Here is a 26,555-nt window from a genome sequence, read left to right as displayed (position 1 = left end):
GATCAGAAAAAGATTCCAGTCTGTTGCTTCAATACCCAGGTTTCCCATCCAGATGTGGTAATAACAGACTGGAGTACAGTGTGTAGGGAGCCTTCCTCTTGCCAAAGACAATGATGAGACTTCTAGAAAAGGTTTTCCTCTCCACCACTAACTCCCAGACCTAGATGTATGAGGGACTAGGCATGTGAGGGACAAGCCATATGATGACATTTTATTAAATGTGCTTGTCTTCTGTGCCCTAATTCAAGTGCATGCTTATGTCCCTTGCAAGAGAGATGAGTTGACATATTAAATGAGCCCTTTTTTACAGTCAGAATTTTAAAGCTAATTATGAGTCTTTTAATGTATGCCTTTTTGAATCCACCTAATGCATGTGTACCTGATGCTTCCTTCTAACTACAGAGTTGATCAGAGTGATAAACCAGGAAGTAGAGATGGAGATTTCAAATTAGAAGGAGTGTTAGAGGCCGTGACATGACATCCACTGGCCTGTAGGAAGCAATACAGAGTGTTTCTGTGAAACTAGTTCATTTTAATCGTGCAGGGCATTTCAGAAGTTTGCTTTTGTTACCTTTTGAATGAAATCACCTTTCGTTTCTAGTTAGTAACCTATAGTGAGAGAGCAACATGATTTGAAAGGCTCAGGGCCATGGGACATATCTGGTAGAGCCGGGGAAAATAGCTCCCTTGTCGAATCCATAAGGAATATAAGGAGGCTGCTTGTTAAGTCATCTTCTCCTACGTCATGTGACTATAGGAGCATTGCTCTCCGGGACAGCCTCTGTCTGTTAACTCATCTTATCTTTCAATCGTTGTGAGTAGAGGGTTTTGTGAACTCCACTATCCCAGAGAGTTCCCATAGCTTGTAAACCGCTGTGTTCTTGGAAAATTTTCATGTATTGACCGAGATAGATTACCTGAGGCACTGCTCTGATAATCCATCCAGTCTTTGACACTACAGCTGCACACGGTATTTTTCTCCCAACATGGCGGCCCATGCTGATCATAGGGACCGTGTACACGGGTCGTAGAAGTAATGGCTACCTGCAGGGGTGAGTTCTCCTCTTCCACTGTGTGGATCCCAGGAATCAAGAGCTTCTCAGCTAGCTCAAAGGAAGAACTGACTCCCAAAAACTGTCCTGACCTTCACATATACACCAGGACACATGTCCTTCCACACCCTGCCCCATATGCACACACACAAATAAGTGGAAGTCATCTTTAAAGAATAAATAATGAGTAATACGGTTATAGCGACTCATTTCCGCTTTTTCAAAAAGCCACAATGAAAAAATAAATTTCCCACAACAAGGCATCGATGGTGAATCATTGCCGAGTGTTGTGTTTGGGGGATTTTCTATATCCTACTATTTTATAACACACGCTGGTTCCCTCTTGCTTGGTACTGTAAAAAGCAGTTCAAAGTGAGTATCCCCAAAATCCCTAACACTGCGTCTGCATCTCTAGACAAGGACTTACAAATTGTATCACAGCTCAAAGATTTAAGTGTCCTTTGTGAGTTTTTCTAAGAGTAAGGTTCAGTTGAAAAATGTCAAGATTGAGGATTTATTTACAGAAAATCACCAGGAGGATCTCTGAGTGAAGTAGTACCCATAATACAGAAGAACATTTCAAATATAAGCCTTTGATCTGCGTTATTGAATTACTGACATCTGAACCAGCATTAAGGACTATGGTGGGCATGGGGATGGGGAGATGGCTAAGTTGGCATAGTACTTGCCATGCCTGCAAGCATGAAGACCTTTCTTGGTTCAATGTATAGCATCCACATAGAAACACACCAGTATTCCCCAGTTCTGGGGAAATAGAGGCAGAGAGAACCCCGGGGCTTGTAGGCTAGGCAGTCTGGGAGAATGAAATTGTAGTGATAGGTACTATTGTTGAAAATCAAGGAAGAGGGTAATTTTAAAAGATACCAACATTAACCTCTGGCTTCTGCATTCATGGACATACATGTTCATGTGTTCCCGTACACATAAACATATGTGCATATACACACAAACAGTATGCTTCTGGGTTGTTTTTATCATTTTTTTATAGTCCCCAAAAGAGAAGGTTGAGACAATTCCGTGCTCAAATAGACTTCTAGCTCAAAAGCAAAAGCAGCAGAGGTGTTTTCTTTCAAGACGCACTAGGACTCATCCCTGTGGTTTCTGAGCAGAGAACTTGCCTTGTTCACCCAGGTAAGCCTGGTAACCATAAGCACTCTTGGTTATGGAATTACCGAGAAGGCCCTGCATGAATCAGGACAGGCTAATCATTTGATTGTATCTGTATTAGATACCTTCCTCAACACCATGACCACCATGTGACAAAAAGGACTTACAGGTTGTGTCAGCCCATCACGCCAACGGAGTTGCAGCCTCAGGGGTGCGAAGCTGCTTGTTCAAGTCTCTGGAGAAACAGGACAGGAAGTGAGGGTAGAATATAAATTTCTGTTCTGCTCTGCAGAAATTGATTTCTTCCCTGTAGACTCTCATGGCCTAAAGTTTTTATAACTTCCCTAAACACCAGCAGCAGCTGGAGAGCAAGCATTCCTTCTTACAACTGGCTTAGAAACTAGAATTACTTGTCACAGATTTATTTCACAGCTGAGTCCAAATAAGGCAAGATCATTCTCCTCACACATCTGACAGATGATCTCTCTCTCTACCTCCCCCTCTCCCTTTATTTATACACAGATCATTAGACAATCACAAAATTGTACCACACTTATCTTTAAGGTACATCTTCTTAGATTTCTTAAATTTAATAATAACTACTGGGTATCCACTTTCCCGTGTTTGTTTGGGTTTCTTACTTTATTTTTGTTCATTTGTTTGCTTGAGACAAGGTCTCATGTAGCCTAGGTTATCTGTCCGTGAGTTCCCTGAATAACTGAGACTAAATCTGAATTCCTAGTGACCTTGCTACCCTCTTCCCAGTCCAGGTTTCACAGAAGTGTGTCACCATGCTGATCTTACTCCCTGTTTAAACTGATAAGCTTCCTCAAAACTTGAGATGTTGAACTTATCTGAAAACTGTTAGATGTTTTTTAAATTGGTTATTTTATTTATTTACATTTCAAATGTTATCCCCTTTCCCAGTTTCCCATCCATAAACCTCCATCCAATCCCCTCTCCTCCTGCTTCTATGAAGGTGTTCCCTCACCCACCCACCCCTTCCAGCCTCCCAGCCCTGACATTCACCTACACTGGGGCATTGAGCCTTCACAGGACCAAGGGCTTCTCCTCCCATTGATGTCCAACAAGGCCATCCTCTGCTACATATGCTGCTGGAGCCATGGGTTCCTCCATGTGTAGTCTTTGGATGGTGGTTTAGTCTCTGGGAGCTCTGGTTGGTTGGTATTGTTGTTCTTATGGGGTCGAAAACCCCTTCAGCTCTTCAGTCCTTTCTCTAATTCCTCCATTGGGGACCCCGTTCTCAGTCCAATGGTTGTCTGTGAGCATTTGCCTCTGCATTTTTCAGGCTCAGGCAGAGCCTCTCAGGAGACAACTATATCAGACTCCTATCAGTTTGCACTTCTTGGCGTCAGCAATATTGTCTGGGTTTGGCGGCTGTATATGGGCTGGATCCCCAGGTGGGGTAGTCTCTGGATGGCCTTTCCTTCAGTCTCTGTTTCAACCTTTGTCTCCATATTTCCTCCTATGAATATTTTTGTTCTTCCTTGTAAGAAGAACTGAAGCATCTGTACTCTGTTGTCCTTCTTCTTGAACTCCATGTGGTCTGTGGGTTGTATCTTGGGTAATCCAAGTTTTTGGGCTAATAGCCACTAATACCTGAGGACACAGCTATAGCACTCCTGGGCATATACCCATAAGATACTCCAACATATAACAAGGACACATGATCCACTATGTTCATAGCAGCCTTATTTATAATAGCCAGAAGCTGGAAAGAACCCAGATGCCCTTCAACAGAGGAATGGATACAGAAAATGTGGTACATCTACACAATGGATTACTACTCAGCTATTAAAAACAATGACTTTACGAAATTCTTAGGCAAATGGATGGAACTAGAAAATATCATCCTGAGTGAGGTAACCCAACACGCACACACACACGCACACACACACACGCATCCCACACACACACACATGGTATGCACTCGTTGTTAGATGTTACTTGCAGCATAGGTTAGAAATGTAACTTATTGGTTGTCCAAGAGAAGTGGGTTTGACCTAATGGAGCCTAGTGATTATAAGTCTAGCAAAACAAAAGAGAATACTAGAAGGGTGAGCAGATTAGAAATATGCAGATTACATTTCATTAGAAATGTGTGTTTCTGAAAACTCAATATATCTGTTATGGGAAAGAAAATGTGTAATTGGCTGTGAGATACTTTTAGGACAATCTAGATTGAGAGACAGGCAGATGGATCTTCGAGGTTAAGGCCAGTCTGGTCTACAGAGTGAATTCCAGGACCACCAGGCCTACGCAGAAACTCTGCCTCAAAAAACAAAGCAAAACCAAAACCAAAAAAGTTCTGTTCCCTGAACTTTGTTAGGATGACCGCCATGGCAGGAGGGGTGGGTGGGTAGGGTGGGAGATAGGGGGTGGGGAGTAGATTTTTCAGTTTCCCCTTTCTTTAACGAAAGCATTAAACTGTTAAAATTCAGTGAACTTATTGGGAAAATGGAGTTTCATTCATTTATTCCACCATTCATTCAACAAACACATCCTGGGTGTCTTTGATAGATAAGTCAGACATTGGCTAGAAATTTAGAGAAATAACCCAACAAAATCTAAGTTCCTGCTGAAGCAAAACTTCCAGCCGGGCGTGGGGAAAAGTTATAAAACAATGCCCTGGCCGCTGATTTCAAATATTAAAAGATGGTCTTGGGTGGACGTGTCAGTCAATCCGACACTGTGTCAGGGAGCCTCAGCTTGGAGGTGCTGCGTCTTTTGCCCTCCTTAATGTTGTTGTTCATTCAGGAGGCTTAGATGTCCTGAGAGATCACAGGGGCTTCCTTTCTTGTGGTCTTTTCTAATGAAGCATAGAACCCGAGAGGTTCCAGACATGGATGCTTTTCCACAGTAAGGGGTGGAAAGGAAAGTAAGGCACATGTAGTTCCTCTCCTCACTAAACCTGTGCTGTGTTAAAGAGGAGACCATCACCTTGGTATACTTTAAAGAATGCGAAACTAAATTTGACACGATTTCTGTTGAGAAAAGATGAATAGAACCCTGAGATTTATCAATGAGCCCTGACTGAGAAAGGAAAAGGAGATGTGTGTGTGTGTGTCTGTCTGTCTGTCTCTCTTTGTGTGTGTATGTGTGTGAATGTGTGCACCTGTATGTGTGTGCGTATGCACCCATGTGTGCCTACGTGTAGGAATTTGTACAGATATTAGTTACTTTAATGACTGTGACAAAATACCCTGACAAAAGTAAGTTAAGTTTATTTTTGACCCACAGTTGGAGGGAGCGTTCATCATGGCAGGAAAGTCAGGATGAAGGGAGCACGGGGCATTCGGTCACGCTGTATCCAGTCAGGAAGTAGAGATAGATAGAGAAGAGAGTTTCAGTATTCCGCTTGCTTTTTCCTTCTCATCCAGTCTGAGAATCCTCAGGAATTGTAGCATCCACACCTGAGATGAGTCTTCCCTCCTCATTACCTTGCACTGGAAACTGTCTCTTAGACATGCCCACCACTGTTTCCATGGTGACCTTGGATCCCCTCAAGTTAACCATTATGACTAAGATCTCAGAAGGACAGAAGCAGCGGAAACAGCAAATCCCCCTTACCCTACCTAAGGGAACAGACTCGGTGCTTCCTTCCAAATGCCTTCTGAAGAGTTTGCCTCTCTCGTTAGTTGACAAGCACCTGTGACGGTCTTGAGTGTGTACCACTCTTTCCTACGACTATGGCATGTTGGTAGTTCACTGAGAAAATACCTTTCTCTGGAATGTGGCTGTCTTCGCTGCTTCCAGAGTTCATCTCATCTCTTCTGAGACTCATGGTGTACTCTTTGTCCCATGAGGGAAGATAAAGCTGAGGTTTACACAACAGTGTCTCTGCGGAGAAGACGGGAGGCTCGGGGAGGTTAATTAGCTCTCCTAATATCACACAAGTTGGTGGCAGAACTGGGGCACCTGCCTTTCCATCCAGTTAACACCAATTTTACTTCATTATGTCAGGCTCGGTTCTTCATTACGGTCTCCATGTTTCAGGTTATAGAGTTTAACCCCCAGCAAATCAAGTTGAGAGATTAATAAAAAATTATTATGATTTTGTTCTTTTGTTGTAGAATATAAAATATTAGTATATTATCTGGGCCCACTAGTGCAAATTACATTAGCATAAGAAGTAAGGTATTTTAATCTTTTGGCATGCCACCAGTACACTGGAAATGGAAGGTACGGTCTAGTTAATAGCTTTGACTTGGAAGAACACATCCATCCAAATAGCATCCTGATTTAATTTTTTTATTTCAGAATTATTTAATACTGAATGATATATCTAAGGAAAATTTGCCTTGTTTTATGCTGACAAGTCATTGCATATGGCCCACAGTAAGATTAATATCATAGGGATTTTGCAACTTTTCAAGTTAATGATTCTTTGCATTCTAAAACAGGTAGGTTAGATAAAACAAATAATGTATCATTATAAGGTTCATGACACAATACTGAAAGAAGACACTATATTTTTTTGAGCCTAGTTTTAGGATGAAAATCTCTGTAACTGTGAGGTCAAGCCTTCTGACCTTTCCACAAGCAGGGTAGTTACGTTGGTGTGTGTGTGTATGTGTGTGTGTGTGTGTGTGTGTGTGTGTGTGTGTGTGTGTGTGTGTGTGGTTTTGTTTTGAGACAGGGTCTCACTAGGTATCCTAACTGACCTGGAACTCCCTTGTAGACCAGGCTGGCCTCAAACTCAGAGCTCTGCCAGAGTTGGGATTAAAGGCATATACCACCTTATCTGGAAGCTTTGAAACACTCTATAATAATTTCATTTTTATATTTTTATTGGTTAAAACGATTTGAGTTCAGCACCCTATCACCTCTGAAAAGCCAGCTGTTCTGTTTTTGACCTGTCCCATTTTTCTTGTGTCCCTTGGTCCCTGGGAGGCCTGGTTCAGAATAGACTTGGGTGCCAAGAGTAAGAAGCAAGCTTTTCACTGACTTGCTGAAAGTTAAACTGTGCAGAATTAAAACCCAACCCAGGGCTGGCCAGATGGTTTAATGGGTAAAAGCATTTGCCATGCAAGGCTGCTGACCCAAAAAAAATTAACTTATTACTTTATTGTATACTTACAAAATGAATGCTGGACAAAAATACTTTTAAAGTGAAGGTGTTAAATTAAGACTATTAGGTGTAAATATTTATACAGTCAAATCTTTAAAGAAACTATGTGTTTGAAATTAAGCTTTTGAATTAAAAAACAGAATCTCTCTTTTCTTAAAAAAGTTTAAATTTTTTTGTCTATGTGTATGAGTGTTGGCCTGCAAAAAATATGTGTACCACATGCATGCAGTGCCCACAGAGGCCAGAAGAGGGCGGCAGATCACCTAGAACTGAAGTTACACAGGGATATGAGCCACTATGGGGGTTGCGGGAACCAAACCTGGGTCCCTTGCAAGAGCAGAGAGTGCTCGTAACCACTGAGCCATCTCTCCAGCACCAACTTTTGACTTTGTAATTATCCTAAGTAGTCATTGTAGTTATAAAAGTTAACGACTTTCATGCATGTGTGTGTTACCAATTTTTCCTTCACTGTCAGAGAAATGTATACTATATACAAATATATCTCGCTAATGTACATATTAGCAAACTATCTACAGAAGGGTTATTTAGGGATGAGTCAAGCTTGTCAGGAGGAATATCATGGGAAGCTCAAGAGTCAGTTAGCAGGTTGACAGCAGACTTTGATTAGCGTTGTGGAGAATGGCAGCCCTCTCCATATAGAGCTGGGACTGACCACTGAAATTCACACCTAGGCTGTTACCGCCAATTCCTCTTTAGAGATGACCCATCCATCCCTTAGGGTCTCAGGGCTTCAGCCAGCTGAGTGTTTTGAATTAATTAATAATTAAACTAACAAGCCAGTCACGTTGGGCTCAATCTGGTGTGTCTGAAATTAGCCTCCAGTTTTTACAGCAATTTTCTTTCTACCTCCCGCTCTTCAGCCTGGCACTACAGGGTCTCAGGCTGTTTCCTGGGGACCCATAACTTACTGATGTAGCTAAGTGTTCCCAGCTTGCTCCCCCTAAACAATCCCGTAACAGAAGAAGACAAGGGTTGTGGTGGGCCTAACTTGTGACGTCAGAAATTGAGTGCAATGCCACCCAGTCAACAGTTAAGCCAGAAGAAGACAGCAAGGGGAAGTATAGTCAATGCTGTCTCTTTGGAAAGTAACTATAGTCTCCTTGACTGTTTTGTGTGACTGTATATCATCTAAAATAACTTCTTACATGTATTTATTTTGCATATGCATGTGCATGTATGTTCACATGCCATGACACGTAAATGGAGCACAGAGAGTAACTTCTGCGAATCGGTTCTCTCCCTTTCTCCTTTACCACATGGGTTCTATGAATTGAACTCAGTCTTGGTGACAAAACCTTCAGCCTCTGAACCCTCTCACCGGCCCTGTGCACACATCAGATTTTTGAAGCTTGTCCAGTTTGCCTCATTAAGGCCACTTAACTCTAAGTTAGCACTGAGTTCTTTCAAAGTAACCTATGCCTGCTTTCGATTAGTATGGGTGAATTGAATTAGTTAACCCTGGATCCTAAATATATCTGCCAAAAATAATCTTTTAAGAAGTTCCTAGTGTTCTACTGTGGCAACTAGTTAGGCATGGAGACTGAACTCGGGGCAGCCTCCCTAGAGTCTGAACATAATTCCTTCTACCAAAAAACTTAGCTTCCTCTGTCTCAAAAATATCCAACACAGCTTAGAAAGTAGATTAGCTTTTATAATACTCAAATGTCAAACCATGATTTTCCCACAGAGCAGTCCAAGTGGATTATCTATCCACCTCAGAAGTGTGCATTTCGGAGGGTTAGAAGACTTGATGCTGTGAATATTTCCGTGTAAGAATAAAGAAATAATTGACTACTGCATATTTTTTGCTAATTTAAGTGATACCAAGTCAGCCAGATGTTTCCAGCTGAACCCAGCCCACAAATGCCATTGCTTCATGATTCCTTAATCTGGGGATTACCTGGATCAGGCAAGTGGCTGAGGGTCAGGGTTTTCAGTCAAACCAGCTCCTTGATAAAGCGCTCTCCCAGAAAGGCTGGAAGCAGGGGAGAGGTGAGGAGGGGGGAGCTGTTGCCTGCCCTAGAAACCCTCTGAAGGAAGTTTGAAGTTTCTGAAGGGCTGTTTGCTTTCCTTGCCTTTGGATGTGTTCCTCAGCGAGGTCAAAAGAAAGAAATGAGAGAGTGCTGGATGGACTATGAGGACCGGAAGCCTGACCATGGCTAGCTGCTGGGAGTGGGCGAACCCTGAAAGATGAGCTAATTTGTGAAGGTCCAGGCTGGGAGCATCTGCCAGAAGGGGGAAAACTCAAACAACTGCCTTTGAAGCTTCCCTTCCAGTGAGGAGGTGAAGGGTTTGGCCCTTGTGATGGGAATGAAGCAGGTAGAAGCTGGCAGGCTGATGGCTTCAGGCTTGCTGTTGTGTGGAAGAAATGAAAATACTGATGGAAAACCTTGATACTAGTCAGATGCCTGATTCTGTTAAAGCTCACCCCCTGTGCCCTTCCTTGTTACAGGCTCAGTCTGTGAGGGAGGGAGGGAGGGAATGCTAAGAGAGCCAGGTGGGACAATAAACTGTTTAAACTGTTCTGAACAGTTTTGTCAGGTCACACCTTTAATGTGTCACTGTAATAATGTCAGCTCCAGAGTTTTCAAAAGAAGTTTTAATTAGCGGCATCTCTCTCTCTCTCTCCCTCCCCCCCTCTCTCTCTCTCTCTCTCTCTCTCTCTCTCTCTCTCTCTCTCTCTCTCTGTGTGTGTGTGTGTGTGTGTGTGTGTGTGTGTGTGCTGATGGAAGCCCAAAGAGATCCTCAGGAGCTATAGTTTGTAGCCAGACACAGGCTAACTGGGTGTGTCCTTCCTTTCATTCTTTCAACCCCCCTAACACTAGACAGGAGAGGAAAAGAAAAAGAAAGAAGAGGAGGTGACATTATTATTAGACTATTTCCTACTGATTGGGTCATTGCGTTTCTTGGGGCAAGTTTGATCTTCACCTTCAGGATATCTAGTTTCTTCCTGCTATTTTTGTTGTTTTTTTTTTTTTTGGTTTTTGTTTTTTGTTTTTTTTTTTTTTTATTGCACAAACCATGACAAGAACCAAAAACTTACCCTGCCTCTCAGGAGACCTAGCATTTATATACCCTCTGAAAATTTCCCAGAATTCCAGGCACCACACAACCACAGAAACTATCTGCAGCTGACAGAAATCACACTCCTCGTAGAGCGTGAGGCAAATCATAGTCACCTGTTGTGGACAGTGTGGACTTATCCCATTTCATTAAAATAAATATATATTCTTATGATATTTTTGTGGTTTTGAAATAAACGAAATCATTGCTTTGGGAATTCTAGGCAGTTGTAAGTTGCCTGATGTGGGTGCTGGGGACTGAAGCCAGGTCCTCTGTAGGGGCAGTGTGCACTCTTAACTGTTGAACCATTTCTTTACAAAATTTGTAAACTCCCACTTTACAAAATTTTCTTAAAGTAACACAGAGATCATCAATCACAGGCCATGTGGCTATAAATTCCCAAATTCAAATTCCTACTAGTAGTATTTGTCTTCAAGGCCTACTAGATAATAATATCTCTTAGTGGACCATTCCTGAAAGAATGGGGTGGTACTAGCTTACCATGAGTCTACCTGTAAACATAAATTGTAAGCCATGAAATTAGCTTTTAATTTTATCTGAAACTTTTGTATTCAACATAATTTTCTACAGTGAGAGTTAATTGCAGTAGATCGATCAAATGGCCAGTTAATTCTGGAGCTTAGTGGCCCCCACCTTTCCAGATGTTCACTGGAGAATCCTGCTAGTGTTGGCCACTATGTGGTTGCATGGCACCGGGCAGCTTTTGTCCCCACCTGTACAAAAGTGTTACAGTTCTCCATTCTGCTTCTATTCTAAGGTGAGTTCTATATAGAATCCCCTGAAGGTGGTTCTGAGGACCGTGCCTTAGGGATCTATGTCCAATAGTAAGAGTTCAGAAAATGTGGAGGAGAAAATTTTTGGTCTTTCGGACCCATTCGCCTAGGTTTACTTTGGCTGCCCCTACTCTACATGCAGAAGACAGCACTGACTTTGGCAACCTTTAACAAAGATAACCACAGACACAGCCGCGAAGGCAGAGAAGGACTGCCTTCTGGAAGCAACTGGATGAGAGCCCCGTTGCCAACAAACAGACAAACACCGCAGCAACAGAAAGTTACTCACAGAAAGGGACAGGATTTATTTTTCTAACCGATGGTGGCTGTAACAAGGGAGCACACTGATATTGCTAAGGTAACCTAAGCTATTTGGTGCTCAGCTGAAAAACTGAAAAAAGAACTAACAAGATGGTTAAGACGCAGAGGAAGAATCATTTTGGAAACTATAGGGTGGAAAATTAACTCTGCATTGGGCAGGATACCTTGATTGGCAAAGGAAGTTGTGCAAACAGGAGGCCAAGACTTCTTGTCCTAGGACCCACATGGCGGCTGTCACTTGTGATTCCAGGACTGAGGAGGTGGAGACAAGCAGATGTGCAGCTGGTGTTGCTTTCTTGGAAGGCTGAGGTCAGTGAGAAACATCGCCTCAAACATGGAGGGAGGACAGTGCCGAAGGGGCAGTGACATTTTTCTCTACACACCACACAAATATACCCATACATGTACATTTATGAACACGCATAACACATACACACACAAAGAATATTCACTCTAACACACACATACACACACATACACACACATACACACACATACACACAATACACACACACACACAAACACACAAACACACACACACACACACACACACACACACAAAGAATATTCTTTCTGAACCATGGTGGAGAGGAAACATCACATCTCACATGTTTCCCCACGAAGCTCGAACACTAAGTCCTTCTGAGACGATAGACTGGATCCCTGAGGCTGGGCTTGGCCTGAAGTGATTCTGCACGTCAGTATCAGTACGTCCCAGAACCAACCAACCAATGCAAAGGATGCTTTCAGGGGGAAAGGAAATTAGTTGTTTAATCCAATCAAGACTTCCCACCCATATCCTTAGGTCTTGCTGAACCCCTGCTACGAACCAGACAAATGCATAAAACTGTCTTAAAAGATACATCCCAGAAGTGTCCTCTGAAGAGCAACAAAGTAAAGCACATTTTGTAGCAAGTTGCAAGCCGAGAAATTGCTACTTTCCTAGTAGTCCGGAGTATAGAGGTATCCTGAGCAAGGGTAGAGGTGTCCTGTGACACACTGGAGGCTTGCTACATCATAAACAATGGCTATAAGATAGCAGGGAGCTTTGCCCATCCATCAGCCCTGTAAGTTGAGCAGGAAGTTCCCAGGTTCCTTCAGCAACCTGGCCCATCTCCCTGCCACAATTGATATGGACTCAGGCCAATTCGTCATCAAGGGAAGCTGTTAATGAGGGGCTTATGCAGTCCATAAATATTCACACATCCACTGGGAATCATTTTCGCTTCATTGTTCCTGAGAAGATGGGTCTAGAATATTGCATCGGATAAGCATTCGAAGCTTCCAGTGCGTTGGGAATCTGTGTGGACATCTGCAGAGTGATCGCCAGCTAGCGGATGGAGTGCAGAGTTTCTTTTCTCATTGGCAGCAAAGTTCAGCAAGAATCTCGGGCTTCTTCCGTGTTATTGTGAAGCCTCTTCACAGCACCAGAAAGATCTGATGAGCAGATAAGGTGTGGGGCTGGGGCATGGCCGTGTTGGTAAAGGGCCTGCTGCCGTGCAAGCCTGAACACTTGAGTTTGATCTCCAGAGCCCACATAAAAAAGCAGGGCATTGGTGCTGAAGAGGAAGAGATGGGGGGACACCTGGGGCTCTCTGACAATTTAGTCCACCGTTCTCTGTAAGTTTCAGGCTAGTGAGAGTCCCTGCCTCAAAAACACAAAGTGGACAGCAGCTGAAGAACGAAACCTGTGGTTGTTGTCCTGCTCCCACATCCATGCACATGCAGGCATATGCACCTGCACACACATGCACGCCCACACACATGCACACACACTAAAGGTTTATGCTGCATTTGTGGGGGTGCACTTTGTATATGGTGGGTGGGCAGATCCTGCACGTTCATCAGCTCAACTGATCACAAGAATGCAGCCTCCTGCTCACTTTGAGCCTGGGGCCACTGTCCATTAAAATCTCAAGAGCCTAAGTATGAACAAGTACTGAGCTCTCATTTGGTCCTCCAGCACCCTTAACCAAGTGGTATTGCAGGAGCAGACAGACAGACACTACACTATATTTCAGATGTAGCTCCAGTGAGCTAGTTAAGAGTACTTGCTGCTCTTCAAAAGACCCTCAGTTCAGCTCCCAATGCTAGGGGGAGGTTATTCACCACTGCTCGTTCCAGCTCCAGAGGATTAGACGCCCCCTTCTGGTCTCCGAGGGCACTGCACACAAGTAGCATACTTTCACATGACACACGTACATTAATCAAAATAAAATAAAGAACAATCCATCTTCATGATGAAGATATTTTAAAACTAATGGAATCAGTTCTTATAGCAGGTAGATGAGCTTAATGATATAAGAACTATAAATTCTGTTGTATATTTAGTCAATAAAGCCATTTGACCATTGGGCCCCTAAGTCCTGATTTTCCAGTTCTCCCTCAATGAATTAATACATTTGAAGACCATTCTGTCCTATTGTTATTACTATTATTAAAATTTTAGATGTGTCTTATATGTATCAGTGTTTTGTTTGTATGCATGTCTGTGCACTATATGCGTGAAGTGCCCACAGAAGCCAGAAGAGGTCCTTAGATCCCCTAGAGCTACAGTTGCACACAGTTGGGAGCCACCGTGTGGGTGCTGGGAATCACACCCAAGCTTTCTGCAAGAACAGCCAAGTGCTCTTCCCACAGATTCATCTTCCCAACACCTGCTGTAGTATTGTAGGGACGCTGGTTAAAACACCAGCAGCTGCTGACGAGCCTGTTTTCTTAGCACATGTCTTTTAGGCACAAAAGCTTAAAGCAGGATAAAAGGAAAAAGGCATCATAGAGATCCCCTATTGTCTGTGATACTTGCTTTTGAGAAACACTTCAGTGTGATATTTATACGTCAGGTTCTCACTCAAAGTGACTATTACATTTATTAATAGTTACTTCACTAATAAATGAAACCTTTGTTGACACTTGGGTAGGCAAGGTGTACAATAAGGACCCTTGGAAGGAGACATCTGTGGGTAAAACTAATTTGGTTTTAATGCCTTTTACTATTACATCCAAAGTCCATTCTTTCAGTTAAAAAGCAACCTGAGCATTTGATTTATGAGCAGAAAAAAAACCCCACTATGTTTATATCTAATAGTGTCTTTTTGACAGACTGTGTGCAAAATTATCTGCACTCGCTGTTTAAGGATGGATGTTATGTCCTTCTTAAACAGCATCAGAGTCAGACATAGTGACCTTAGGCTTAAGATCTCAGGACTTCAGAGGGGGAAACAGGAGAATCAGAAGTTCATCTTCTTCCTCTGATGTATTAAGTTTGAGGCAAGACTGGGCAACATGAGACTCTGTCTCCAAGCAAACACACAATCTCCCAACAGCTTTCAAATGAAATAATTAGATGGGGGTTAGGATATCACTCCATGAGTAAAGCCACTTGCAGTGCAAGCATGAAAGACCTGAGATTAGATCCAAGGACTCATCAAAAAAGGCAGGCTAGACATTGCCTATAACACTAATGCTATGTACATTAGAGACCAAGGATCATTCAGGTTCAAGGGCCTCCAGCCCAGATCCAGGATCAGATACAGATTCTGTCTCAGAGGAAAAAATTGGAAAGAGATACAGCAGGACATCTGACATCCTCCTGTGGCGTCCACATCTACGTGCGTTCATGGGTACGGTCACCCACCCAAACATAGGCACATGTACATATTAACACACATATCACCCTCTCACACGCAGAAATTTAAAAAGCAAATAAATAAGTGAATTAAAATAAAATAAAAAACATCTCATAGTTCACCGTGAAGCTTTAGTTCAGCAGTTCTCAACCTGTGGGTCTTGATCCCTTTATGGGTGGAAGAATCCTTTCATGGGGAGGCCATCTAAGACCATTGGAGAAAACATGTTTATATTATAATTCTTAACAGTAGCAAAATTAATAACAAAGTAACAACAAAGATAATTTTATAGTTGTGGTTATCACGACATGAGGAACTGAATGAAGGGTCTCAGCATTAGGAAGATTGAGATATGGTTAGTCATCTAAATATTGTTCCCTTGATTCCTGAGTGAATGCAAAGTCCTTCCCTACGTTACCCTGTAAGGTACCACAAATGATTTATTCTAGAAGTTTCTTCGTTCCAGATTGCACAGTGAGGCTTTGCTCCCTTTGGAATGGGTCTTTGCATAGGGTGATAGGCACAGGTCTAATTTCACACTTCTACATACAGACATCCAATTTTCCCAGTGCCATTTGCTATATTTTCTCAACGTTTTGCTATGTTTTATGTATGTATCTTTATCAAAGGAGAAACGTATTCAGTTGCGTGTTCTCAGGCTTGGGTCTTCTCTTTTGCTTTGTTAACCTCCGTGTCTGCCTTTGTGCCCTGCTGTTTTTGTCACTATGGCTTTGCGGTGTATCTTGAGCTCTGGGGAGGTGCTGTATCCAGCCCTGCTTTCTTTACTCAGGACTATTTGGCTATCTGGAGTCTTGTATGCGTCCATGAATTTTAAGATGTTTTCTCTCTTTCTGTGAAGCCTGTCTTGAGGATTTGGGTTGGGATTGAACTGGATGCCATTTTGATTGAATCTACTTTTTTTGTCAGGAAAGAGAGACTGAACTTGTCTACCACAGTTGTAGAATAATATACAAAATAAATCTAAATTCAAGAGTGAACATTAAAAGGTAGAAGTAGCCTTGGCATGTTTGCTTGGTGACCTAAAGCATTTGGCAAGTGAATCAGAAGCTGCACCATAATAAAACAATAATGTCAGCTGTTAGCTGTCCGAACCAGGAGGAAGATGTCAACTCTGAGCCCTTTTCTAATGACTGTATCTTTTTTTAAGATGTATTTATTTATTTAATTATTTACTATATAAGTATACTGTAGCTGTCTTCAGACACACCAGAAGAGGCATCAAATCCCATTACAGATGGTTGTGAGCCCATGGATGCTGGGATTTGAACTCAGGACCTTGGAAAGAGCAGCCAGTGCTCTTAACCACTGAGCCATCTCTCCAGTCCCCTAATGATTGTATCTTGATATGGTTTTTGTATTGCATAATCAGAGCTTTTATGTATTATATGTTGATATATATACACACACATACACACACACATACACACAAACACACACACACACATACACCAGGGATTCTAGACTTTAGAGCAGATGATGTTTGGGGGTGAATAATTAATCAGTGAGGGGCAAATTGTTTGTTATAGACTGTACCAGTGAGAGCAAGATGGGAGGCTGAAGCAGGCAGATGCAGTTAGCTGGACATACTCGGTGAAGTCCCAAGCCAATGAGATACCCCATTTCAAAAACTGGATGCCACACAGGGACTGACACTGTGGGTTATTGTCTGACCTTGACACTCGGGCCATACACGTATGCACTCCCACTCACTCATGCATCCACACATGTGAACATGCCCATGCACATCAAAGTGCTTAAGAAAATTTTAGGTATTTGTGTGACTGTCCGTGCTGTGTACCACATGTGTCTGTAGGCACTTGAGGTGGCAGGAGGAGGGCATCAGATTCTCTGGAGCTGCCTGACACGGCTGTTGAACTCAGGTCCTCTAAAAGGGCAGTGAGCACCCCTATATCCCGAGTCTCCTCACAGCCACGAAAGTACTTTCTGACTTGGAATTTTGTTTACTCATAATTCTTCCAGTAAATTATTATAATGCATAAAGGATGTACCCTACCCCTTGGAATGCATTATAGAAGCAGAATGGAAGCTTGGGGGCTGGGAGTGTGGCACAGTGGGTAGAGTATGAAGACCCGAGTCAGGAGCTCAGGTCATTGTTAACCATTCTTTAATTTAAGTGACAATTCGTCCTAGAGACATGGAAAGTTAGCTTGCAAAGACTTTTGCCGCCTTGCTGCATGCAATTCCTGTCTGCACAGATTGCAGAGCGTGATCTGATGTGGCTCTGCTTTAAGGCGTACCCTTGAAAGGAAGGAGTCAAGAACAGGAGACGTGGGAAAGGAATCCACAGGAGGAGGACTCCTGGGGCTTCGTGGCCCCCAGATTATCCTGGCTGTTTACCACTGCCACGCCCAGCTGGTGGGTTCTTGTTTTGTCCTGGCTGTTTTCTCTCGGCTTTGTTTGGAGATTTTTGGGGGGGAGGTTGTTAGTTTTGTTTTGTTTGTTTGTTTTTCAGAAATCACTATGAAACATTTCATGAAAGGGAAGTAGCCCCAGCATAGCCATTTGGATTTCAAACTGGATTTAGGGGAGTCACTCTGTCCCTCCAATTTGGTTGTAAATTTGTCAAAGTAGCTGAAGCCTGATGGTTGTCCCTAACTATAAGAAATGGGTCTTGGTTATTTTACTCTTTCCCAACAAGAGCTCTTTACAACCTTGTATTTTTTTTCCTGTTTCTGTGATAAAACATCATCACCAAAAGCAATTTACATCAGAAAATGTTTATTTGGACATGGTGTGATAAAACAGATAAAACAGCATCATATATAATACACACACACACACACACACACACATACACATATCAGTTATTCACTATTGCTGCAGATCATTACTATTGCTGTCAGTCATTCTCTATTTCTGTCAGTCATTCACTACTGCTGTAGATCATTCACTATCGCTGTCAGTCATTCACTATCACTGTCAGTCATTCACTATCACTGTCAGTCATTCACTGTCACTGTCAGTCATTCACTGTCACTGTCAGTCATTCACTATTGCTGTCAGTCATTCACTATTGCTGTAGGTCATTCACTATTGCTGTCAGTCATTCACTGTCGCTGTCAGTCATTCACTACTGCTGTAGATCATTCACTATTGCTGTCAGTCATTGACATGAACTGCCGGGTTTTTAAGCCGCCCATGTTCCCTGTGCTAAAAATAGTTTGATATATATAAATTCAAGGGGATATTTCTTCTAAAAATATTATAGCGACAGAAAGACAAAATCAGATTGAGGACAAAATAAAAACCGACCTTCAGCTATATTTTTAAAAGTTATGCTAAGCAGTTCCTATTTAAAAACCCAGTTGCATAAATCAGTATATGAAATAAACCATATAGTGCGAGTCTTGAATGTCTTGGCATGAAACACTAGGAGGACACGGGCTAAGGGGAGGTCACCATTCTCCTTTTTTTTTTTTTTCATTTAGCTGAGTAATTTTCTTACTTTATGTTTTCCCAATGCCCTCCTCACCTTTGACTTCAGCAGTCCTGTGATTTGAGACACGCACTACACGAGGCTTATATAGATGCCATGTAGAAAGGGCTCTAAAATGCTAAGCTGATCCCGTGGAAGCTCTGAGACCAATCAGTGGTTTCAGTTCTTTAGGAAATTGCCCTATCTCACCTCTGCAAGGTGCAGCCTTGGCCCCTTTGAGCTTCTTGAAATGTATTGTGATGATTCACAGTCAGAGGTCCATGCCCAGAAACAATGGCAAAGCAGCGCAAAGGAAGGACATTGTTTAATCTCCTGTTTATTGCTGGAGAGATGGCTCAGCAGTTAAGAGCCCTGATGCTCTCCAGAGGGCCTGAGCTTGCTTCCCCAAACCCAAGTTTAGTGTGTGCTTTCCTGCCAGTGACTGTCCATGTTTTGTTGGGCGTGAAGAGTCCCATCATTTTGTCAGGAAATGAATGGACTCTCAAAGATTTCAAGTTCATTTCAGATACTAGCAGAAGATCAAGAGCAGAGATTCTTTTCTGATGTCCAGTTTTGAACACTGACGCTCACGGCAGCCATAACAGCAGAGATGGACCCCACCACAGCTCCCTGCAGCCGGGGGAGGTCCCTGCCCCTTTAGAGACCTCCACTCACATAAAGCCAGACCCTTGACTATGCTACAGAAAAGTATGCCAGGAGGGGACTGAGTGCAGTTAAATTAGTGAGCCTGTTACAGAGAGCTAGCATTAGAAATTTAAAAATTTAAAAAGTACGTAAAGTTTTAAAAGTAAAAAAAAAATATGCGAGTCAATCTCCTTAATGCTTTCAATTTTTTTTAAAGAAGTTCCCTTTATATATGAAACCATAAGGTGGTTTTAGGGAGTGTACTGTGTATATTCCGGGGTTAGAGAGAGTGCTGACACAAGGCTGAGAATTTCCAGGCCCTGGGTAAGCTGTCTAGGTTTAACACCCTTGTTTGCAACGCCCTTCAGAAAACAAGAGCTGTGTCTGCAGGCGATCTACCTGCTGTGTGGACTTTCTGAGTCCCTGCCAGCATCCAGGGGGATCTATTCCCTCCAGTGTCCTTTAGTTTACTCTGTCCTCCTATCCTGCCTTGCTTGAGGTGACTTCCACATACTTTTCCCAAATGACTGCTGTCATCCCAGACTTCTGGGCTGTGTGACCATGTCCTCCCTCTGAGGACAGGAAGAAGGGCTTTATCTCACAGCAGCAGTGGCTCACACAGACTAGATTGCCCATCAGCCGTGAGACCATTGCTTGATTTTTTTTTTGTTGTTGGAGGTATTAAAGGAGTGAGCTACAGGATTTTTCTTTGCAGCTTAAACACAGAGCAAATCCAGACATCCAGAGACTCTGGAATGAAAAACATGTCTCCTCTTGTGCTGCCATTTACCCAGTGAATGCTTGTCAGATAGCACATTCTATATATTTCAAGGAGACAATGTCACCCTGAATGTGTTGGCAAAGTCTGTCACAGAGCACTCTGAAGTCCATGGCTCAAGTGCATCGGTGGGGACAGATTTGAAAGTGTATACGGAGGGTGCCGGTTTGCCTTAACAAGTGTAGAATTTCCTGTCCTCTCCCTTTTGCATTTCCCCTTCGTGCTGCACAATAGGAAAGGAATTCTGTTGACATTGATAAGCAACCATGGCTGGCAAACACCAGTCTTTGTTTCAATAACCAATACCTCAGACCCTCTAAGGTATGTGTCCTTGATAAAGCACTGTCAAGACTTCATTTCTCCAGTAGGTTCCTGTCAATCATTTCCAGTTAACTCACTAATTGCGAGCATCTTCCGTTCCCTTGAGACTAAACAGCTTAATGTTCTTGATAACTTGTGGGGATTCTCTGTTCGTCCGACATTTTTACTGACGACAAGCAAATATTCTTATACGATTCCTCCCAGGAATTCTCATGGCATCGTTCATTTATCCACAGTAACTCATCTGTTTGGGGAGTCTTTCCCTCCTATTATTTTCCACTCTGTGCTTGGTCTTCTGTTTACAATTCCAGATTATGACAAGTCCCTTCCCACTCTTCTGTGTGATTGGCAGATTTCGGGTTTATAGGCAGACACAGCGCACCAGCAGCTGCCCTCAAATGACTCCCCAAACACAGCTTTCTGTGAAGGACGTCTCCGAGAGATCAGACAATCTTCTCCAAATTAATTCCAAGTGCGGGCATCCTGTCCCTCTGTTCTTATCCTGGGAGAATTTTGATGGATCTGTCACAGGCTTGCCCACCTCGCTCACAGACTGCTTCCCAAATAAAACCTTAAGTCTGTCTCTCCTATAACACCTCAGGGTGAGGGCAGCCTCCTGGGCACAGAGGAGGATGGCTCTGCGCCCACACACCGTGGTCTTGATTGTGGATTTTCACATCTATTCCTTTATGTGAGTAGTCAGGCTGATTAAATTGAGATATTTCTGGAACTGTGGCAGGTGAGCCCTGGGATGGAAGGACTAAGAGGCCATGTGTGTTTGGGACTCAGGAAGAGAACGAACTCATGTGACCACACGGGGTTAAAATGCTGAGAGGGTGCCACGTCTTTGTTAGAGTTAGACAAATGCATCAGTGAGCATCTACTTGAGCTAGGAGAGTCTTCTGGAGTTTGTCCCCAGGGGACTTAAAGGATTAGTTCTTAGAGGATTCACAGGGAAGGTTCTTTTTTTTTTTTTTTAAGGAAAAAAATAAATTGCTTTTAGTAAGGAGACTCAAGGAGCAGGAAGAAAAGTAGTCTGCCTAAGTTCTAATGTGTGTACCTGTTTATGATTATGAATCGAAGCTTATATATCTTGTCATTTGCATAAGAATCCTGTGCAATGATAAAGAAGAAGAACACCATGGGAGGGCACCAGATGTCGGACTCTGGATTCCACATGTGCATACACATGTGCACACCCACACTAACAAGTACACTACAGCCACTGTCACTACCATCAGCAGCATCCCACATACACAAATCATACACCCAAAACCAAACTACAACACTTGGATGTATAGGTGTATGCATGGTACATGTATGTGTATGCATATCTATACATACGTATACTAGCTCCAAGATGCTCAGTGTAGTTTCTTATATCAAAAGGCTAAATCAAGGAAGAAATTAAGAAAAGATCAACCAGGAAGTAAAGACACTGAAATAGTAACCATGATTCTTGGGTAATTCATGTTAGGCTTTGCTACATCCTTAATGCTGTCAAGAAGATCACGTGGGTCCCGTTATCCCCAACCCCAGTCACAGGTTACATTGGGGAAAACAAGAAATGCTTATTTAAATCACAAATAAATGGAATAAGCCGTGGGCCTGGGAGATGGCTCAGAGGATAAAAGTACCTGTCACCATGCCTGACAACAGGAGTTCATTCCCGGGTCCCATGGTAGAAAAGAGAATCAACTCCCACACAATATCCCTTGGCCTCTATACACATGCTAAAGCATGCATGTGCATTAGCTTGTGTCCAAACATATGCATACACACACACACACACACAGACATACACACAGAGACATACACAGACACACACACATAGACACACACACACAGACATACACAGACACACACAGACATACACAGACACACACACAGACATACACAGACACACACACACAACACACACCATACACACATACACAGACACACACACACAACACACACACAGACATACACAGACACACACACACAGACACACATACACAACACACACCATACACACATACACAGACACACACACACAACACACACACACAGACATACACAGACACACACACAGAGAGACACACACACACACACACACCATACTACACACCACATAAAAGATTTAAATGGAAAAAGTAAACAAACTGAAAGTTTTATTCAGCATCAAGAAAAACGAGAGGAGGGGTTGGGGATTTAGCTCAGTGGTAGAGTGAGGAGTTGGGGATTTAGCTCAGTGGTAGAGCGCTTGCCTAGCAGGCACAAGGCCCTGGGTTCTGTCCCCAGCTCCGAAAAAAGAAAAAAGAAAAAGAAAAAAGAAAAAGAAAAAAGAAAGAAAAACGAGAGGATTTCTATCACTATTCACAATTTTCAACCAAAGAAATATATCAGAACAATGGGAGAGGAGGTGCATATGACTTATTTGAAAACACCCCCAAAGGTAAAAGTCAGGTGTGTTAGACACTGCACACCAACCGTATCACAGCGAAGGGGCTCGCTGGTGTAGCACACTCACGGGTGAACAGAAAGAGATGGAGGGCATCAGATCATCCAAGTCTGAATTTATTCATTGTTTCCCATGAAAAGCAAACTCACCAAAAACTGTACTTGCTTCTGTACGGGTCTTTCCCTCACGGAACATGTTTTCAGATGGACATTGTATGTGCTTTTAGGGTGCTGTGATCACACCCACCATGGACCACCCCATGTCAATGCAGCCAACCAACATCGTGGGTCCCCTGACGCAGCAGATGAACCATCTTTCCCTGGGGACGGCAGGAACGGTGAGTGGAAGAGTTCGGTTTGGTTCCTGGGACTTGAGAAGATATAGAATTGCCTAGATGCTGCTGGCCTCACACAGCTGTGGGGTTCCAGCATGAACAAGCTGGCATGTTCCCAGGGAACACTCATTCACATGGGCAAGGACGAGGGTCCTATGGCATTGCCTTTAGACTTGAAGTCCTTCTCATTATGTAGAACAGTGCACCATGTGCACCATATCTCTTTCTGGAAAAGGACCCTTTTGCCTACACATGTAGGGCTGTACCTCATGGCCATATACATGGACTGTTTTCCTTTCCCCATCTGTTTACCAGATGATTCACTGCCCTACCAGTTCCTTCACACATAAGAGGTCAGTTCCAACAGTAATCATGTAAAGAGCTTTTTATTCACTTAACGTCTGAAGTAATAGGAAGTCGCTGAGAAGTTGACCCGGTTGAGTGTTTTATTTCTGCTGTGGATGTATTGGCATAGTGACTATTGAAGAGAAGGAACAGAATCAGATGTGTTTAATCTTTTCTTACAATTATGATGCTTTTGACTAGTCTTACTCTCAAAAGGTGTATTTTTCTCATTTGTTTCCCTGTTGCTGTTATAGAACACAGACTGAAATTGACAGGTTACAGGGCATCATCAAGGGAAGCCAGGGCAGGAGCTTAAGGCAGGAAGCCAGGACAGGAGCTTAAGGCAGGAACCCAGAGGCAGGAACCTGAAGGCAGGAACTAAAGCAGAGACCTAGAGGAACAATGCTAACTGACTTGCTCAGATAACTTTCTTATATAGCCCAAACCGGTGTGACTAGGGAATAGCACTGCCCACAGTGAGCAGGGTCCTTCTCCATTAATTAGCAATTAAGGGACTGTCCAGAAGATTTGCTTATAGGCCCGTCTGATAGAGGTAATCCCTCAACTGCAGTTTCTTCCTCACACTTCTCATTGGCTTCAAGTTGACAAACGAGATGAGCTGTCACGTGAACTGCGAAAAACAAAAACAAAAACAAAAACCGCCAGTAGTACACTTGATCTCCGTCTATGACACGCCTGAACTCACTGGCAAAGTTTTGTATTTTTTTAAGGAGAAGTCCCACTGATATTTGCATCTAATACAACCTAGAACACCGAACATATGCCCAACATCACTAACCAATGCAAACACCATGGACTGAGCACCAGCAATCACACTTTAGTGTTCAGTGTGCACCCTAGTGCAGGAGATCTTGTCTTTTGTAAAGACATGAAAAAAACAAGGCATACTTTTTTTTTAACCGACACAGGTTAAACAGTGTAGAAAGACCCCAGGAGCAGAGGTCAAGAAACCCTGATCTAAATCTGAATTGCGCCACCGAGTACATCGTATCTAAGTATCTCGACCTCCCCCTCTGTAGCGTGAGATCACTCATTTTCACACGGGAGTACATCGTGCTTCTGACTTAGTGTTTTTAAGCCTGCGTGTCTCCTTGACACTGTCTCTATGAGTCTCATAGCGGCACTGTGTACTACTGATATGCCTTATGTATACCACTGTGGATGAAGGACCTAGAAAAATGACTCCCTTTACTCAGAGGATGTAGAGGACAGTCACGTTTCCAAGAAAGAAGTTTAGTTTGTCATAAACTATACCCCTGCTCCCTGTAATGTGTGGTGATAGTTTAGCTGCCCGTGGGCCATAGAATCGCATGAGGTTGCATTCTTAGCTAGACTCTACAAGTCGGCTCTGAGATCACGTTTAGATTCTGGTAAGATTACACAGTACTTCAGATCGTTTTCATTCGGGAGACAGTTTCAGAACAGTATTTGTACGGCTTTTAGTCAAGCGTAAGAATGATTTGTGGTCTCTGGGTATTCCTACTAAAACAGATTTCCAGATACAGGATTGGAAGGCCCAGTGCTTCTTAGCTCTCCACAGTAGAGTTCACTTTCGCAGGTCCTCTGTTGATAGAAGATGAGTAAGAACAGAGAATAAAGGCTCACTGTGCTAAATCACAATCTTAAATGTGACTTTTACTTGTAAGAAAAAAAAGAGTCATAATGGAAACATAGGAAGAAACCTTTATACTTTTTACCCATTTGACTGACAAGCAAAGCCAGCCTCATTGCTAACATTTCAATTCATCAACTCAACTAGTAAAGACACAATATGTGCCTAACGCCTTTAAAAAAAGAAAGAAGGAAAACAAAAAACAAACAAGCAAAAAAAAAACCCCAAACACCCTAAAATAGTAGAATAGGCTTCAAATTATTGTAGATCCTAATTAAATAAATAATTTTAAATTGTATATCTAAGACTTTTCAGCTGGAACAGAGTCAGATGGGACCACCACATTTACCCAGCTGGCCACTGCCAAAAAATAATCATTTAATGATTTACTGTGGACCACAGCCTCTCTTTAGCAAGTAAAGGACTTTAGCACATGGACCTTATTTTCAATGTCGAATTTGTTATTTTTTCTTTTGTTTTCATTGTGTGCTTTCACTATTGCAAGTAAACAGTGTTTAGTTAGAGTCTAAGCATCATATAACACTAGCAGTGGAAGCTGCTGATTGGATAAGGTTTTTGAGAGTAGAGAGAAGACACATTATTTTTTTTTTGATTCATTCAAAACCATAATTTGGCACTCTCGGCATCTCAAATGTAGTCATCTCTTTTGTTAAACCACCTCTCTCACGCTGCATGCCATGAGATATTCGCTTGCATGTGAACTTCTTTTAATTGGCATTTGCTGTGGACTACCCAGTTGAGGCTGACTTATTTAATTGACTTTTCCCGCCTAACTGGACCCACCTCACAAGTCCCTTACTGGTACTTGGAAGATTCCAGCGGACTTAGGAATGGCACTAGGGTCCAAAGCCCAGCTTGACTTTGTGTTGGCTGTGCATGTTCAGGCCAAGTCCCTTGACTTCCTAGAGATTCATTCTCTTCTTACAAATTGAGAAGAGTAATACCATGGACATCCTTGGGATGTTGTTTGAATGGCAGGATACACAGCAGCCCTCATGTACTATATGGTAAGCAGAGGTTTACCCAGTGAGCCACCCTTAACCTCTCATGCGGCCTACTTGGTGCAAGTTCAGGTCACCATAATGGATGCACCACCCTACTAAACCAACCGTCCAGCCCCTTTGCTTGCGCTATTGAGGGGTATCACTTAATTCTTTGACATGTCCCCTGTGTCAACTGCTAACATGCTATCCCAGAGTTCCAAAGCTAACCTTCTAGTCATGTGAATGCATGAACCTGCTGAAGTTAAGCAAATTACCTTGGATACATGGAATCAGATGCTCTTCCTATTGGCCACATTATACAAATATACATGACATTGAAATGATAATTTAGAGGGATTTCCTCTTCAATGTAATACTTCGCCCTGGGTATTGGACACCTAATGGGTAAAGACAGCACCTTCAGCAGCCAGGCCTATGAGAGAGAACTTTGTGTAGAGAGCACAGCCATGAGCCATTTGCCATCAGTTATTACCC

General features: G+C 42.7%; 1 protein-coding gene across 1 annotated transcript in view; it reads left to right on the top strand.

Moving 5' to 3' along the window:
• The window catches only part of Rbms3 (RNA binding motif, single stranded interacting protein 3), a 688,236-nt gene that overhangs the window by 603,272 nt on the left and 58,409 nt on the right, over positions 1 to 26,555 (top strand). The window contains 1 exon segment of the mRNA NM_001401889.1: positions 22,971 to 23,081. Within this exon segment, the coding sequence (NP_001388818.1) occupies positions 22,971 to 23,081 (111 nt within the window).

This window comes from Rattus norvegicus, chromosome 8 (assembly GCF_021556685.1).
Source record: "Rattus norvegicus strain SHRSP/BbbUtx chromosome 8, alternate assembly SHRSP_T2T, whole genome shotgun sequence".
NCBI classification, from domain to species: Eukaryota; Metazoa; Chordata; class Mammalia; order Rodentia; family Muridae; genus Rattus; species Rattus norvegicus.
This window is presented reverse-complemented; position numbering and strand designations above follow the sequence as displayed.